Source organism: Nelumbo lutea, chromosome 2 (genome assembly GCF_056320005.1).
Source record: "Nelumbo lutea isolate HS-2025 chromosome 2, American lotus-T2T, whole genome shotgun sequence".
Lineage (NCBI taxonomy): Eukaryota > Viridiplantae > Streptophyta > Magnoliopsida > Proteales > Nelumbonaceae > Nelumbo > Nelumbo lutea.
In genome coordinates this window covers 53962305-53980525 of record NC_142685.1, presented here as the reverse complement: position 1 = coordinate 53980525, position 18221 = coordinate 53962305, and the positions used below count along the sequence as shown (strand labels likewise).

At 37.3% G+C, this 18221-nt stretch overlaps 1 protein-coding gene and 1 non-coding gene across 2 annotated transcripts; one reads left to right on the top strand and one right to left on the bottom strand.

The window, feature by feature from the left end:
* Positions 1-5078: 5078 nt before the first annotated feature.
* On the top strand, positions 5079-5151 carry TRNAR-CCU (transfer RNA arginine (anticodon CCU)). Its single transcript has one exon. It is a non-coding gene; the product is annotated as a tRNA-Arg (tRNA).
* A 7480-nt stretch (positions 5152-12631) lies between these two features.
* LOC148870760 (laccase-4-like) lies at positions 12632-16757 on the bottom strand. Its single transcript, XM_088968066.1, has 6 exons — positions 16598-16757; positions 15249-15400; positions 14650-14894; positions 14177-14305; positions 13112-14035; positions 12632-12981 (listed from the first exon to the last, which is right to left on the bottom strand). Exons 1-6 carry the CDS (start codon positions 16682-16684, stop codon positions 12851-12853), a joined length of 1668 nt encoding a protein of 555 aa, XP_088824192.1. The 5' UTR covers positions 16685-16757; the 3' UTR covers positions 12632-12850.
* Between the last annotated feature and the right edge of the window lie 1464 nt (positions 16758-18221).

Here is an 18221-nt window from a genome sequence, read left to right as displayed (position 1 = left end):
GGAGGATTCATCCCCAAGGTGGGCTTGTCTCGATGTGGTTCAAATATCCGAGCTTGGTCCATTGCAGACTTGAGTACATTTGGGATGAGCTGTCATTCTGTCAGCTAGGTCGTGTCCACGTGTCCTTCTATTATTAGGTTGAGCCAAATCACCCTATATCAATTGACACATGTTGTTTGGTGAATCTCCCACCCGTATAAACTAATAGGGAATCTATAACCCGCAAAGGATCATTGACAAACCGTTGGATTGAACAAAAAGTAATGGTAAAAGTACAGCAAAGTAAGTAAATATTTAAGGAAGAAGATAAGAGATTCTAGTTCATATTGGATTTGAAATTGGAAACTAGTCCCTTTATTCCTGAATTCGTGGGAGGAGCCTTCTCTATATTCAACAAAGCGGTCCCCTGTCTCATGTGACCCAACTGCTCCCAGTCCCACCTACGCATCTAGGACGCCCCACAACACTGTGGGGGAGGCCTTCGATAGGACCATCCCGCCCTGACAATGAAGCTATTTCCGGGCTTCATGTCAACTTTGGCACTCTCTGACCTTTTTACAGCTTTATATGCTTTCCAATTGTCCGAATTTAACTTCGAATGCAATCTGGCCAATGGTGATTCGAATTTGATCCGTTTATAATTTGATCTTTGAATCTTGTATTTTTACTAAATTATCATAGGCTTTAATTTCATAGAAGTAAATTTCAATTCGTCTTGTTCATGAAATATAATATGGAAGTCATTTTTAGTTCATTTTACCTATAATATTTTGACAATCTCTAATATACTTGTTTAATATTCGATTGCAATTCAAATTGGACGAATGAATATTCAAATGCTTATATACCTATATCCGATCTGTTTACAGCCCTATATTTGTCTAATTGTCTGGCTATGTGCCCAAGCATTCTTTATAGCTTTTACTTCTAACACTGTAAAAGCTTTTTTTGATATTTGTATTGGGTAATGGGTTTGATTGGTTCTTCAAAGCTATAAACAATTGAAAGAAAGAATTCAGAGTTGTACACTCAGTGGAGGCTTGTCCTAGTTATACAAGATTTAGGACAAAATTTTCAATGCCGTTTTCTTCTTTAACAGTTCTTTTCTATATAATTGAAGTAGAGAAGTTGGCATTTGTGCTTTTGGGGTGTGAGTAGGAAAGAAACAAAATAGAGAAAAACAAAAGGCAACACGTGAAGACCAATCCCCAACCCTCGGTTGCAGCCGCCTGCGTCCACACACGTTCCACATGTTAGTTTTGTGCCAGGGTGGGGTGGGGCTACTCCTTTTGGACGTGGGCCGGAGCCCTCCACAATATCCGAATCTTGGCCCATAGTATACTCAATTACTCGTACCGAGATTCCGCTGCTTCACATGTTACTCCATTGTGGGGGCCATCAATTCAATGGATCCTCTCGATTTCGGCCCAACATTTCTTCTGCTAAAATGACAATATCATCCCTTAGATCCTTCTACATGTTCCTACTTCAATGTAAATGAAGCCAACAATTTTGTGGGTATTTCGGGTAAAAAAAGAAATTGACCCAAGAAAGAAGTAATTAATTAGAAAATTAAAAGAGAAGGTTCCTAAGGTACAATAAGATTATAATTAAGAGACTAATACGGGACGTGTAATCCAATGCGGGAGTTTTTGGGTTTGGTACCACACAAACATATAATAAGGTATTAGTGCATACACATCATTGTAGCTTATTTATTTTACTATTTTTTTTTTGTACAAAAGACAAGAGCTTTCGAAGTTGTTGCTTTTTGTCTTATTCCCAATTCATATCTTTATTTATTTTTTAGTCTAAAAACAAGGTTATCTTTTAACTTTAAAACATAATTTGTTTTTTAGTAATTAAAAAAATAAAGAATTAAAAATTAAAACCCTGTGCTGTATCCCAAAAAATATATACAAAAAAGTGGTTTGGACTTTGGGCCCACTTGTAAAGAAGCCCACAAAAAAATTCTCTTAATTAGTCCACAGATGAGGGAAAAGAAAACCCTTTTTTAGTATTAAAAAAATTCTTAACCAAGATCAGATTACAATTAATATGGGATTAAGGCTATAAAACTAATTTTAGTTTTTTTTATGACACATAATTTTTTATTATAATTTTTGGTGATTCCTTTGTCTGACTCTGACCACGACCGAATGGCCCCATTGAGGTAGTATCCTATGGTTGGAAATGATGGTGACTTCTTGAATAATATAACTATAAAATATGCGGGATGTAGGGCTGGCTCTTGGCAGAGAGAGTAAAGGTCCATTTGCTTTCCATAAATGGGAAGATTCTATTCCATGATCTATCATCCCAAAAGTCAAAAAGTCAGACCTGTTTGATTGAGATTTAAGGGCACTCCGATGTGCGTGTGCATCATCACATCATGTGCGTCCCTGCAACTTGCAAAGACACAAGTCACAAAGCTCATCTTGCTACGGTGTAAAACAACAGTAGAGTTGTTAATGTAAAAATCTCCTTGATTGTGGGTGGGTCCCGTCTCGTAACTAGCAAACAGTGATATGATCTGACAAACGCGGAAGATCATCCGATTCGATAGGGCCTAGGGCCTAGGGGGCAGTACATGTGGTATACAGTGGATCACGGCCTTGCTTTATAGGGAAAGGGTATTTACTATTTAGTGCCCCAGTGGGCCACTTATATTGCAAGTGAATGGACCATGTACAATGAATGAACTCTCAAACGTCCAAACCAAGACACCGTACGAGTTCGGAGCCCTGGTGGTAGAAGTGGAACAGTAACCCTAATTTAATTCGGTTCTTGTATTTCTTTAGGTAGGGCCCACTTTCTGTTGGTCAAACTTCAGCCCACTGGATTGAGAATCTTTACGGCCTTGCCTGAAACCTTGGGATTCATGGGGCGTTTGATGCAGTAGTGGTGTTAGGGTTGCTGTTACATCTTGTGTTGATAAATACAAATTTGTAGGAAATATGTGTTTTCATAACGAAAATCTATGATTAAAAAAGGTATTATGGTATTGAAAGAGTTTTGGGCAATCAAAATCTACTCATGAATTTTGATAAATAAGACCTTATTAACTATCGCGTTTATGATTCTAATTGATGGGTAAATCTATTCGTATCTTTTCTATATCATAGTTTAATGCGCTTTCATATCATACTTAAATGTAATTTCAACTTAAGGCGTATGTGTTTAATTTTTCTTTGGCATTTTTTGGTATATAAATACAATACACTAGTAAGTAATAACTCTCCAAGGTAGTGGGACTCGAATTCACAACTCATCTCGGACTATTCAGCTAATGTACCAACTAAGCCATCACTCTCTCTATATATATATTGAGAAATAGAAGTAGTGGGATGGGTTTGAATTTGTTGGATCGGTCCAATTTCTAAAACATTGACTATGAGCTTGAAAACGATTGTTGATTTACATGGAGGAAGAATACGAGGGAGAGCTGTTAGTATGGTCCAGAGTCCGGACCACCAAATGGTCCAATCTTTGTCTCGTGTTGTGCGTGTGGTCCAAGAAGACAAATAAGTACAGTAGTACAGTAATCAGCTGTGGCTGGGGTATACAAATGATCTAAGCAGTATTTGGTGGGGGGAATTACAGGTACCCTGTAATTTGGAGTAGTGACACTTGAGGGCTTCAACTTTCACTTATAACAGCCTTGTACCTTCAGAAACCAACATAGGCCCTAATCCATTAACCGACGTCACAAACTCATAATGACAGTTTGAGCAGCTGAGATAATAAAATTACAAAATGAGATGGTTATTGCATAATCGTTGTGTTGCTTCAACGCCCTGATTGTTTAACTTTGAAGAAAGGGTTAAGAAGTAGGGTTTTGGAGACTTAATAAAGGAGAGGGCAAAACAATCTCATAAAATATGTATAGGATAGTTTTGAGATTTAAAATTTTTTCAAGGTGCACATGACATCACATGCTCAAGACAACTGATGAAATGCTAACTGTTGGAGTTAGTGCTGATTTCTGAAGAAAGTAGAAGATACCCTAGTTGTGGCAAGTGAAAAGTGAAAACTGAGGCCTTTAAGTGTGCTACCCCCAATTTATAGGGTACTGCCTCGTAAATTTTCCAAGAAAAACCTTGAATGGATGAATATTCACAGGGAATATGAATGAAAAATCAGTAAATGCATGGAAAATGAACTTTGCTTTGTCATATTTACCTTTTGCAAATTATTGGATTTTTTCTCTATTATTGTAGCTCCAAACAATGGGAAGAAGGTGTGAACTTTTCAGTTGAATCAGAAACCTCTCACATTTTTATTTCCAACTTCTAAGATTTAAATGACTTATTTATGTTATTAACAGTCAAACTGGTTGAAGCATGATCAAACTGGTCAAACCATGGCTCTTTTGGTTTGATGTCCCTTCCACATTCAAAACACAGATAATAATATCTGAAATATTTTATAGTTGAAAACCTTACATCCATTGTAGGAAGAAACAAATTAAAAGCAGCCTCAAGGACGCATGACTGTAAATTAGAATCATGCTGAATGCTTAAAAAGGGCAATTAGTTACCCAATAACGGTCCCCTCTAGGAGGGGTAGACTGGATCCAGATCTAACACTTAGCACCATTTGTTTGATGAATAGAAAAAAACAGAAATGAATAGTAAAAAGTACATAAAGATAATTTTTTTTTTTATGGGTTCACTCTAAAGATAATATTGCAGTAAGATAGCACATACAGAGCTTCTTGACCCAATAAATTTATTCCCTTGTGTAACTGAAAAGAGAGCCGTTTTAATTTATAGGAGCCCTCAGGGTTATAGGGGTAGTAGCTTCAAAATGGTTCCAAGAATCAAAAACACTATTTATGTAGGAATCAAAAGTAAAAATTCAGAGTGAGATAATTGGATTTGATTTTGATGCAACATAATAATAGGGGAAAATTAATGATGCGGCAAAGATATGGTATTGAAAGAGTTTTGACCAATCAAAATTCATCCATTAATTCTGATAAATAATATTACCAATCTTTATGAATTCAGTTGATTTGTCAGACATTTTTCAAATATCATATATTCCCATTATCATAGTCGAACTTATCGTCATTAGCGCCTGTAGCTCAGTGGATAGAGCGTCTGTTTCCTAAGCAGAAAGTCGTAGGTTCGATCCCTACCTGGCGCGTTTTTATTGCTTGAAAGTTGAAACGATTTCGAACTATTATTTTTGGTAAATTTATTTTGTTCTCACGGTTTGAGAAATGAGAAATTGAGGGACGTCATCCATATCTTTTACCCTTTTTCAGTCTTTGGTCTTCACTCGTACAGACCATATCAATGAGCCACTAAAATTTCCAGGCCCACCCATTCGGCCTAGTAAAGGCCCATCACCCAAGGCTGATCCCGTCTCTTGGGCTGGATGGACTGGACAAGCAGACAATGACCTAATTATTTAACCCCGACGATTTAACGCTAATCACCCCGAGATTTCATCATTCCACCAACCACCCATATTCGCCCTTGTTCACCCGTACTGCAAGGCCCACCCCTCTGGCCTAACGAAGGGCCATTGCCCAAGGCTGGTCCCGTCTCCTGGGCTGGATGGACTGAACAAGCCGACAATGACCTAATTTTGGAACATATTAGAGTCACTCTCAGATTCAAACCCACCCACGTTTTCAGTCTAATCAGTCCGAGACTCTATTATCATTCCACCAAGTCCAAGCAATGTAGCCCATTGGCCCCTATCCACCCATTTGGCCTCTCAGCGTTCATCTCCCACCGTATAAAGATTGCTCTCCTCAATGAAAGTGGTTGGAGCAATAAATTAAGATTCATAACAACAAAACCCAGCAAAGATCAATTCCCTTTGTGAGTAAAAGTTAGATGAACTCGAAATAGGGGATGCTTACAAGTTGTGTTCACGTAAACTAGGGCAAGATTCAATGAAGTTTTCTTTAAGAAGGAAGAGGGAAAAGCTCTCCTTGACTTGAGAGACGATGGACTTTGACCATATGGAAGTGGGTGCGCCTCAAGAAAAGAGTTTCAAACCCAAATCATTTCGAGGTGGCTATCATCTTTTCCTCGAGTAGAGAGAGAGGTTGGTGGACCTGCTGCACTTGCAAAGAGCTAGCTTTGCTTTTGAATGATTGAACAGCTCTTCCCTTTTCTTTTACCACTATCATCATCAAAGTGACCAACTTTGGTTTGTACTACTTTTAACAATGATATTGCAGGATGTGTGGACACCAGGACGTCCAGGGTTGTTGTGGGTGCGGAATCTGTTTGTTGAAAGAACCCAGTGGTTTTGATTTCAACTATGACCACCAATCTGTTGAGAAAGTTGGTGAGGCGCATGCCTGATGCCTCTCACTCGGGGGGGGGGGGGGAGGGGGGGGTCCCCCAGCTGATGAGTTCCATCAGAGTTGGGTTTGTTCCATAGTTGTGCGCATGTCCGCATCTGAGTGCGAACATTTGCCATCATTCCAAGTGGGGATCAACCCTAATTCGATGGCATTTTGTTGGGTTGGGTTCATGTTCGCTTCTTTTATATAAAAAAAAAATGTTCCAACTTTAAACTTGTGGGAGAATAAAAACCTATTGAGCAACCTCACCTAATAACTTAGGCTATGTTGAAAAAGTAGGGAAAAGAAGGGAAAGACAGGAAACCTTTACAAACTTTGTATAGATTTTTATATATTTCCCTTCCTTTATCTACCTTTTCCTTCAAACCAAATATAGCCTAGGTTTTAGGTTTAAGTTCTTAGTAATGGTATCAGAGCCTGTTTTATTAAGTGGTCCTCTAGTGTTTGATCGTAATTGACCCATTTTAATTAATTAAATTTCAGTAAAAGGTACGGGTGGGTCTGTGCTTCTACGCGCTTCAAGCCCAATGGCCTTTCACTTGAGGGGCATATTAAAGAATATAAACCTATTAAGGGACCTCACCTAACAGCTTAAACTTTTAAATTGAATGATTCTTTGAAAAAATTTAAAATTATTATGTGTATACAATCATGCATATATTCATGGATGCATTTACACATACATACAGACAGACATTTACAGGAAACATGTTAGTCCAATCAAATTTCTCAAGGCTTCAACCAAGTTGCTCAAGGCCCAACTTGTTTGGGCTATCCGGCCAAGTTGCACCCCTATAAACCAGCTTATGCATGGCCTCTCAATCTCTAATGCAGACATATGATCTCAAACTATAATCTTTAAGGTTATGTTTGGTTTGAAGGAAAAAGTAGGGAAAGGAAGGAAAAGGTAGGGAAACCTTTACAAATCTAGTATGGTTTTCCCTACCTTTCCCTACATTTTCCTTCAAACCAAACATAGCCTAAATGTTTTAAGATTTGGCGAATTGCTCCAAATAAACAATCTCTTATGCAGCTAACCAAATATTTGTTGCAGAATGGAGGGTGGGGGAATAAAGTATACTAATTATCACAAAATCAAAATTAATTTCTCATCAGTACACTTGTAGTTAAACAGACAATCCTTACCTAGAAATGGACAAACTAATCCATAATAATGTATTAGCTTCTCTACCCCTTATTTGGGGTGTTCTACAACATCAATGTGACTCTAATTGCAGTCATGAATGTCATTAGGGGTGGCATGAGCCGAGCTTCTCATGAGCTATTTGAACTTAGCTTTGATCAGTTTAAACTGAGCTTCATGTCAAGCTCGAGCATGATATATAGGCTCATTTGCTAATCGAGCCGATCTCGAGCCCAGTGAAGCTCGGCTCGTGAGGCTCGTGAGCTTAGTATAATAAATAAATAATTTTTATTATATACACACACATACATACATTATACACACACACACACACACACACACACACACACACACCTATATATATATATATTATATATATATATATATATATATAATACTTTTTATTTTATATAACAATGTTTTGTATATAATATTTTTACTTTTTATGTATAATAGTAAATAATTTTTTTTATAATTCTTATTTTTTGTATGTAAAATAAAAACATTTTTATATGTATATTTTTTATTTTATATATATAATAATTAATTCTTATAATTCTTAATTTTTTGTATTTAAAATAAAAAAATATTTCTATATGTATATTTTTTTATTTTTTTTAGAAAAAAACTTGGCTTGCAATCGAGCTCGAGCTCAAGTTTCTAGCTAGAATCAAGCTCGAGCCTAACACAGTTTTAGCGAGCTGAGCTTGAATAGCCAAGTATTTGGCTCAGCTAGGCTCAAATCCACCCTCTACTTACTTTTCATTCATTCAATTTTAAAAGGTCTATTTTTCACAAAAAGATGTTTTCAAATCATAAGTGAAAAGTAAGACAACATTCTTGAATTGTGTGTGTTTTTTAAGGCATTGTTTGTTTAAAATTTTGTAACTTATTTGGTTAAGTGCACTTACCCAGATAAATGTTTCCTCGGTAACACTTACCCATGTTTCTTTTTTTTTTTTATTCTCAGGTAGAATGACTTTTTTACCCATAAAAAATCAATATTAAAATGGGCAAATCTTGTTCCATTATATGTTATAAACTTTCCCCCTATGTGAAAAAGTTATCTACCCACCTGGGAGATGGGTAAGTTTTACCCAATAAGTGAAGCTAATTTTACCATGGGACCTGGTATTTAATGCAAAAAGAACATTTTAAAGTTGGTCTATGGAAAAGAGATACCGTTTGACCAACTTCCCCCCTATTTACCGGTAGATGAATGAGGCCTAAAAAGCAAACAACAAAAAACAAAATTCATCGGTTATTCATTCTATGAGTCTTTGTTTATTCATTTTGTCAAGTTATTCATTCTATGAGTCTTTGTTTATTCATTTTGTCAAGTTATTCTTCTATGAGTCTTTGTTTATTCATTTTGTCAAGTTAGGCCTCCTAGACATGAATCAGACTCCGATTCTTGTGTTCATGTCCATGAAATGGTGTAGCCTAATGTGTAGGGATGATTAGGGCAGTTCGTCAAACTGATGAAACTGACCAACTTGACCCAACTCGACTTGAGTTGGTCAATTTTCTAGCATTTTTGGTCAACTTTGGTTTAGTCATTATGCAACCCAAGAGGTCGAGTCAGTTTTAGTTTGAACGTGGGAAAGTGATAAATTTTCCATATTTCTTAGTTTAAAATATTTTATATTGTAAATTTAATAATACTGCTGCCAATTTTTATTTAAATTTAAATCTTTTAAACTGGCCAACCAAACCGATAACTGACTCAAACTGATACAGCTCAAATTCGTCAGTTTTTCTTTTTTTTTTCTAATGGTTAATTGGTTCCAGATGACCAATTCCCCCACCCTCGATCAGGTCATTCCGTTGGTCAAATAACCTGCAACCGAACCAAATCGACCTATAAACACCCATAGGGATGATATAACAGATTGAAACTCTTCATTTCCCAGGGAACCCTTTGGATTGGCTAAGTGTTCAACCTCTTATCCATGTCAACCTTGTGTCCCCGGCCAGCAGGTTGTATTGCTAATTTCCCCAAACAAATATTAGCCGTTCAGTGCGTATACATGAATGTGTTTAAACGTAACAAGTAACCGACTGGACAAAATTTGGAAGATTGCAAAAAAAATCAACAGAAACAAAGAAAACGGGACTTATATAGCTGCAGTGGCTTAGTGACAGAATAGTAGAAAAATATAGATAGAAAGAAGAGAAGTGGGGGGAATAGAAGTTATACTTGAATTAGTAACAGAGAACCAGCAAATCAAAATTCAGTTAATAATTAAAATACTTTTTCATGAAACAAAGAATAAAGCTTAATGGAATTATGGAATAAAAAATCCACTAGTTTTCTCTAAAGCGCATTAACGTGCTTGACATCAGCACCAATTGCGATAGTAAAGAAAAAAAAAATTCTTCGACCATTCCAAAAAAGCATTGAAATGGGCATGTGATGATGTTACATGATCACTTCCTCTTTTTAAATTTGCTATATTTTCATTTTCTTCATCATTAAACTGAATTTAGGAATGTGCAGTTGAAAAAGAAACTAATGCTATGTTTGGTTTGAAGGAATAGATAGGAAAAGAAAGGGAAAGGTAAAGAAATCTATATGGTTTGTAAAGATTTTCCTACCTTTTCCTACTTTTTCCTTCAAACCAAACACAGCCTAAATAGATATAAGGATCCTTGAACCAAATTATCAAAATTATCATTTGTGGTACACTTGAATTGGAAACTAATTTGTTGTTGGGTTACTGGATGAGGCCCAACTCCATTGGGCCTTCTCTCAAAACTCAAATACTTCTTTTAACTTGGGCTTGTAGATATTTGTAGGTCCATAGTATTAACCGGATTGTTGGCCCATCGTGAGAAATACTCGAAAAGTCGAAATCCCTTACAGGCTAAAAGGAAAATCTGATTTTTGCTTCCCTTCTCCCTGCCTTTGGCCTTCCATCATGTTGTTTCCCTCTCTCAATTGAAGTTTCATTTGAGGTTTTCAGTGGTTGGTTCTTGGCTGGAAATATTGTTTGGACCTCACTTCATGTATGATCAATGGTAGTTTGAACAGCCAAAAGAAATATAGTTCGCTACATGTTCCCTGGGACCCAACAACCACTCTTCCCAATAAAAGCTTCATCAGATTGACCCACTTTGAACTGCCATCAGGTTCCCAAATATCTATGCTTGCCTTTCAAGTATAGTTTAAGTAAGCCTTTTCACTTCTGATTATTTATGTAAGGTTTAAAATTTCACAACGGATTAGATAATATTGATCATAATGTTTCAATAAGGGTCCAATCCAATACATGGAGTGCATAGAAATACAATGTTTCATTCCTTTTGTATGTATTAAAGGCTCATATCAGGTAGTCTCGAATCTATTTCGGCCAATATCGGCCTGGATCGATACTATATGTGTATCAGCTGATAAATTATAATTTTTAATATTATAGCCCCCCTCCCACTCTTTATAACAACTCCTATATATTTTATACACACACAATAATTCAATAACACCTATAATTAGTTTGTAAGAACCATAAGTCCACCACTACAACATACTTTATTTGTTTGTCATTATTATATGCATTTTGCATCTTTAAGTAAATTTTCTCTTTTTAGTGGATGTTTGCATTAAACGGTAAAATTGATTATTAAAACTTGGATAAATTACTAAAATCTCTCCTAAAGTTTAGTAATTACAGTCATTTTCTTGAACTTTTTTGACATAGTTGCAGGTAGATTCCCTATTTTAGAATCTTCTAAAAAGAGACATGAAAATGTCCAAAATACTCATGCAATTATTTTTGATAAAGATATTTATTTTCCAAATTATCTCTTCATATGAATCATGATGTAGGTATATTTGATCGGCCCACCAGACCCAAACACGTGGCATTGGCCAAGGGTATTTTTGGTAGAGGATAATCTCCTAAGGGCAATTGGGTAATTCCCGTCCTTAGCAATTATAGAGCACTTAATGTGGGTGCACATCCTAGGCACATTTACTCCTGAGTCACTAACATGGGGTCGTAGTCAGCCTATGCCTCTCTAAGTCCCCCTATGTGACTGTGATATACAAGATGGTTACATGTCGTGCATTACTCTCCACCTGGGCGACTCTTATTATAAAAGGGACGCTACAACTAAAGGTACATACGCATACTTGAGCTATCACTGACACTCTTGTGGTGACCTTTGTTTCCTTCGAGCTCTTGGCTAACTTGACCGTCAGAGTCTTCGCCTCGGCTCTTCATTCTTAGCAAGCGGGACCCACAACCCTTGGACCTCGGAAATTACTCCATTGCCTCGGCTCCAAATTTGGCAGCATCAAATCACTGCCCCATGCCCTTCCAATCTCTTTTTAGAATTTGATTTATTTTTCAAATTTGCCCTTCTACAACTTTAAATTCTCTCTCTTTTTATTGTTCATAAAGTTTGTATTGTTTGTTTCTATATAGATCAGCCTTAATAGTAAGTGCATGTGTATCTTGGACATTTTCATGGCTCTTGTTAAATGATTATAAAAAAAGGTGATCTACTTGTAACTTATCAAAAAGCTCAAGGAAGATTATTGCAATTACCAAACTTCTTTCAGCAACAGTCAGAAACATTAAGGGAGGCTTTAGAAATCTACCCTTAAAATTTATATACTAATAAATACTAAAACAAATTATATTGATTTTCTGAATATTAAGGTATATACATACACATTTTAGTTATATTATTTTTCAACCGTTACCAATTGTGTCCCGCTATCTCACACTTTATATAAACCATTAAAATATGATTTTATATGTTTAAATAACATTTTTATAGTCATATGAAACATGTATCTATTATTGTTAATGTCTTTTAGGATTTACTTAAATTTTCTAGTATATTCATGTTTATTTAATGATGTTTCTGGATACATTTCTTAAAATTGCTTTATAACACATTTTGTATTTGGATAATTTGAGCCTTGTACTTATCATTAATTCTGGGTTATATTTAGTCTAAGAAATTGTCTACTGGTTTAAATGAATCCATGTTATCAAAATGACCAAACAACTAGCCTTCTTGGTTCTAGATTTATCACCACAAAAAAGTGCAATTTTGCGTGGATGTAACCATTATTACTTTCACAGTTCGCAAACACAAAATCGTCAACCATTGCAGCTGTTATAAATAACTCCTCACTTCACTTGTTCAGGTTCAAACATCAAGTATATTTCATGGTTTCACTCAGGAATTCAATTACAACCTTGAAATGTGAAAAAAAAAAATGATTCTACAAAAATCAAGAAAAGGTTTCGTGGTTTTATTCAACTCTGCTTAAGCAGTGGAGAAAAACAATCCAATACCCTTGCTTATTGAAGAGGTGAAGATGTGTCAAAATTACTTTAAATCTGAAGCCTTCGGCTTGCTTAGCATTTCGGAAGGTCGCTGGGAGGTGGTAAGAGTGACTGGTTGGTGCCTTTCCCGTTGTCTACCACAAACGCCATCTTAAGTCCCCACGTCGTGTGCACTTCCAGATGACAATGCATGAACCAAACACCTGCAAATTATTCATCAAATTAGTTCTGAGTTCTGTTTGAAGAAAAGCACACAAGAGTCAAGAAGCACCTTTGATTAATTCTCTGTTTGATGTGTGTTGGGTATGCAATTTGATAGAAGTAGAACATTACCTGGATTATCAGCTCTGAATCTAATGGCAGTCCATCCACCAGATGGGACTCCAATGGTGTTCCTCTCAATGGGGTCGACAAGGTTGAATTTGGCAGGATCCTTCTTGGGATTGTAATTTCCTAGTCCTCTTCCAACTGCAAAGAAGTTGAAGCCGTGAAGATGGACGGGATGGTTCTCTGGGGCTATCATCCCTGTATCTTGTAGGACCACCTGTACTGTGTCGTTGTAAGGGAGCCTATAAACCTTTGTCCCGTTCATGGTCTGGAGGTTTGCCGGCTGGGTTCCGGTGTAATTGTAGGCTATGGGCGGGTTGGCCGGGAAATCATCCGTGAAAACTCCGCTTATATTGAAGAAATGTGCTTGAAGCAGCGCAGTGGTGGGCATGACGAAGCTGACATTATTGATATCTGCAACCACTCGGCTCCCATTTGGGCAGGTGGAGCATGGATTGACGCCAAGGCCGACGCTGAACAAGAGAGAGTGATCCACAGTCTGTGGAACTTTGGCGGGATACTGTTTCGAATTTAAGCTGCGGAGCGAGTCCATGAAGTTGGTTGCTACTGGGGTAGCATTCTGAGGAGGAGGATTGGTGAGGGTGGTTGCTGATGTAGCGAGGCTGCTCGAGTAGTGTAAGGTAGCGGTTGCTGTCATGTTGTCGACGGCGACTACTGGGGTGTCCATGAAAGGGGAGGCGGCAACCAAGTACTTGCCGGACCTTCGACCGGCGATCAGGAGGACATTCGTGGTCTGGCCAGGGGCGATGAGCACGGTGTCGGTCTTGAAGGGCTTGGTGTAGACGGCATCGACTTCGACGACCGTCAGCTGGTGGCCGGCGATCTTGAAGAAGAGCTCTTCATTCAGTGCAGCGTTGATGAGGCGTAGCATGTATGTCTTGCTAGGATCTACTTGCAACTGGAACCCACCTGCGAATACAATAAAAAACGGCAGACAGTTGAGACCTTACCATCCATGAATAACCAGGGAATCCCTGAAGACTCTTCTGAGTTTTGACAATGTTAGTAGCAAATACTAATTAATAGTAAATAATATATATATATATATACCCTGTGAAGAACAACCAGGGACTGGTCCTGGGTGACCATTAATTGTGTGAGCATCTGAAACATTTGGTGCCAAACCAGAACCGAGAGCCTCATTGATCACAGCTTCCACGTCCGACTTCCACCATTCACCTATAATTCCATCCAAGATTCAAATGTCAGAAATAGATGAGATAGGCATCTAGTCTGGGCCAGCGTAAGACTAGTTGCTCTTGCCTAATAGGGGCTGGTTCAACCAAGGTTTTAAAAACCGGAACTTGAACTTTGACCGTCCGTCTGATTCGAATAAATGATCCATTCTAAGTTCTAACTTAAAAAAATTTTAATTAAAATAAAAAAAATAGTCAAAATCATTGAATAGGTCAAACAGGTTAATGGTTGGACCACCCGAATGAACAGTCCAATTGTTCGAGTCAACGGCGGTAAACTCTCCGGCCGAGCAAGGACTAAGGATTCATATTAGAGAGAAAGCGCACCTAATATGACGACCACTTCTTTGTGGGGTTTGGGGAATGGATAAGGAACGCCGCGCTTGGGCAGGATGACGATGGCACCATGGAGCGTTGCCCTTAGCCACAGGATGTGGGCGTGCCACAGCAGCGTGCCTCTTTGGCCCGTGATGGTGAAGTTGTAGACGTAGCTTTGGCCTGGCTGGATTGGGCACTGTGTGATGTACGCCGGCCCATCTGCCCAACCTGTGCGAAGCTGCCGGATGCCATGCCTACCATCACAACAAAGTTACAATACAACCATTAATGCTCCAAAGAGGAAAAAAAAAACAGCAAAACAAATCCCGTTTGGCTCACGGTCACGGGAATAGAGGTCTGAAATAGGAATCGAAATGACCAACTGTTTGATTGAACTGTCCGAATCTATTTCTCATTCCTTCGTTTGAGAGAATGAAATTCCATTCCAATCAATTTCGATTCTCATTCCGATCCTTATCTAAATCAAACATACCATTTCAATTCTGATTCCATTTTTCAACCAAAGAGAAAGAAATTTGAAGTACTAGTCATTAACTATATATTCGGTTTCGAGGGGAAAACAGTCATTTGGACTGCTTTAGGCTTACCAATGGATGGTAACGTTGTATTGGACGTGATTGACAACCTTGACGAGTACAGTATCACCTTCTCTGGCATAGAGGGTGGGTCCCGGGAACCTCCCGTTGACGGTGACGATGGGCTTGGTTGAACAGAGCCTTGTGAAGTTCCTCGTCACCACCTGCGTAAATTAAGTAATTAACAACCAGTTATGAGACGAAACTCTCAATTTGGAACTCCTACAAACATTTTTCAGGTGCGTATTGCGCACCCCAACCCTTGCTGTTTACAGAGTCTGGACTCTGGAGTGGCTTTCTAAACAGTTAACAGTGACTATGATTTGTGGGCTTACCTTCCATGACTTTCTTCTTTTCAAATCTTGTCTGAACTTTGAACCTAACAACTTATCGTCACCGTCAACGGGACGGTGACGGTGCTATTCTTGTTTTGAATTATTTTATGATAACTTGAAGCATAAGCAAAAGCAATTCTGACTATGCTATTCTTGTTTTGAATGATTTTTTTTTTTTTCCTTTTCCCCCTATTTTAACAAAAGAAAGACTTCGGCTGTATTTGACATTTCTTATTTTAAAGACTTTATCTCCTTTTTATTATTAAAAATTCAGTATCTATAGGAATATTTTAATTGCAAAGAGGAGATAAATTGTTAAAATAAGAAATGTCAAATGCGGTCTTAGTTTTACACTTTAACCCCATCTGGGTTCAAATATTTTTGGAACTCTTTGAAAGTTGAAACTCTTAGGATTCCTTAAACCTTCTGTTTCTCTTGCAATTTTTTTTTGTGAAATTAAACACAGCCTTAGTGAAAATAGGAAGAAATATTAAATTAAAAAGCAAGCTTAGCAACTTGAAAAACATCAATAACCACTAGTCTTCTACCATGCCCCAATTTTGGGAGTGCTTATTGGATAAATTACTGCTCATAGGATAAGTGCTTGTTAATAAGCGTTTATCCTAATAAGTACTTATGAATGTTTGTTGAATAGTGCTTATTTCAAACAGGGTGGTATAGGTGTTTTGAAACTTAAATTGAGATGAATCAAAAAAAAAAAAAAAACTTAAATTGCGGGTCAAGACAGGCCAGAAACACAATAAACACATTACACATTGAAAAAGCTCTTAAAAATAAGCCAGAAATTTTGGCTAACTAGCTTTTTAAAAACGGGCTCATTTTTTTGGAATAAGCACTTTTTTATTTATTTCCCAAAATGCACATAAATGCTTATTAGTATGGTTTCGGCCTAAAATAAATACTCCCAAACGGAGAATGCATTTGCAGCATGCATGCATGCAGCAAGTGACGAACGCCATAGATAAAGCCCCATGCACTCACTGGCTAAAAGCTTCAACTACTTACATTGAACTTGTAATGACGAACTCTGCACTCGACCAATGCAGGAAGCAAGAAAGCTACCAACACCAAAAGCCGAACCCAGGACACCATCTTCTCTCTTTCAGTCGCTCCCTCCTTAATTTCTCTCTTCCTTCTCTCACTCCTTTCTCTAGCTTGTTTGGCTGTAGTTAGGCATGACAGATCAACGCATCCTTATATAAGGACATGGAGGCTTTGCTGCCATGTCGTTTTTGTAAGTTAGGTGAATTGGGATTCTTGAGATACAAGATTGAATGTAGAAAACAACATATTCGACCTAAGTTTCCTTGCATATCACATAAAGTAGTACTAAAATATAAACTAATATCTAATAGTTTAAGTTAATTAAGCTTTTAATCTCGTGAAATATTGGCTACAAAACCCAGACAGAAAAATGGGTTGGTGGAAATCTATGGCTAAGCTCCAAGTATGATCCTTCTCATTCAAGATCTGGGCTTTTGGATTTATTTATTATTTCTATGTTCAGTAATGAGTAAATTGCTAGCCGTTTGAGTTGTTTTCTTTTAGGGTCGAAATCTCCATCATCTTTAATTAGTAGGATAAAGCCATTTAATTCCCTCTGAATCTTTTATGGAATATACATTAAGTCTTCAAACTGGGCTTTCTAATCTTTTGTTTAAGAAAAGAAAGGTTTTGTATGTGACTGATATAGTATGACTGGTCCCACATGTAGCCATCATGTGACCGTTCCAAGCCAACCACAGGGGTCCCACATAATAGAATCCTTACCCCCAAGAACAATTTCAAAATCAAACCACACGCTCTGCTGCCAAAAGGAAAATTAAAAAACTTATGAATCAAACTTCGAGTTGTTAACCAACCAAAGCACACCCTGAACCATATTAATTAATAATCAATGAAGTCTTTTCTGTTAAGATTTTGTCATTTTGTATTTCAGTTGTGTCATGACTTGGGGCTCATATGGCCGGTGTTGTCATATTCGAACTGGACCAGAGTGGTTGAGCTGATGAACCATTGACAAGTAGGCTTTTTAATGTGTAGACATGGCAATGGGACAAGTTTGATGAGGGTTTTTATAAGTTTCAAAACCAGCAACCATTTGGATTTTTAGAATTGAAACCCTTTTTGCACTGGAAAATGCAAAACCCTATCTTCCTTTCCTTGCATTTGAGGGCGGGGCAGGTTGGATCTAGAATCGACATATAATAAAATTAGCTAGTGAAGTTATTAAAAATAACTTAAATTAATAAAACTTAATAAAGTAAGTTATTAAACTTAATAAAAATCTCCTATTATATTTAAGCTATAAACTACCAAAATAAATTGAATAATTAAAAATTATTTCAATTTGTTTAAGCATTAGAAGATTTTAATAAATTCAATGTATGGGCTGAGAAAGATTAGATTTAGCCAAAACTAAGGTTCAAAATATCGATACAGCTGATATGTCGGTAAGGACATATCGGTATCAAAGCTGATTTTTCCTATCTTTTTTAGTTTTTTTTTTTTTTTTAACTTGATTCATAAGAATCGGTTTAAGATCCGTCTATCCACTGAACCGGGTTAAACTTCAAAACACCCCTTGTAGGGGCGTACAGGCCAATACGTATCAAAATATCAAACATTG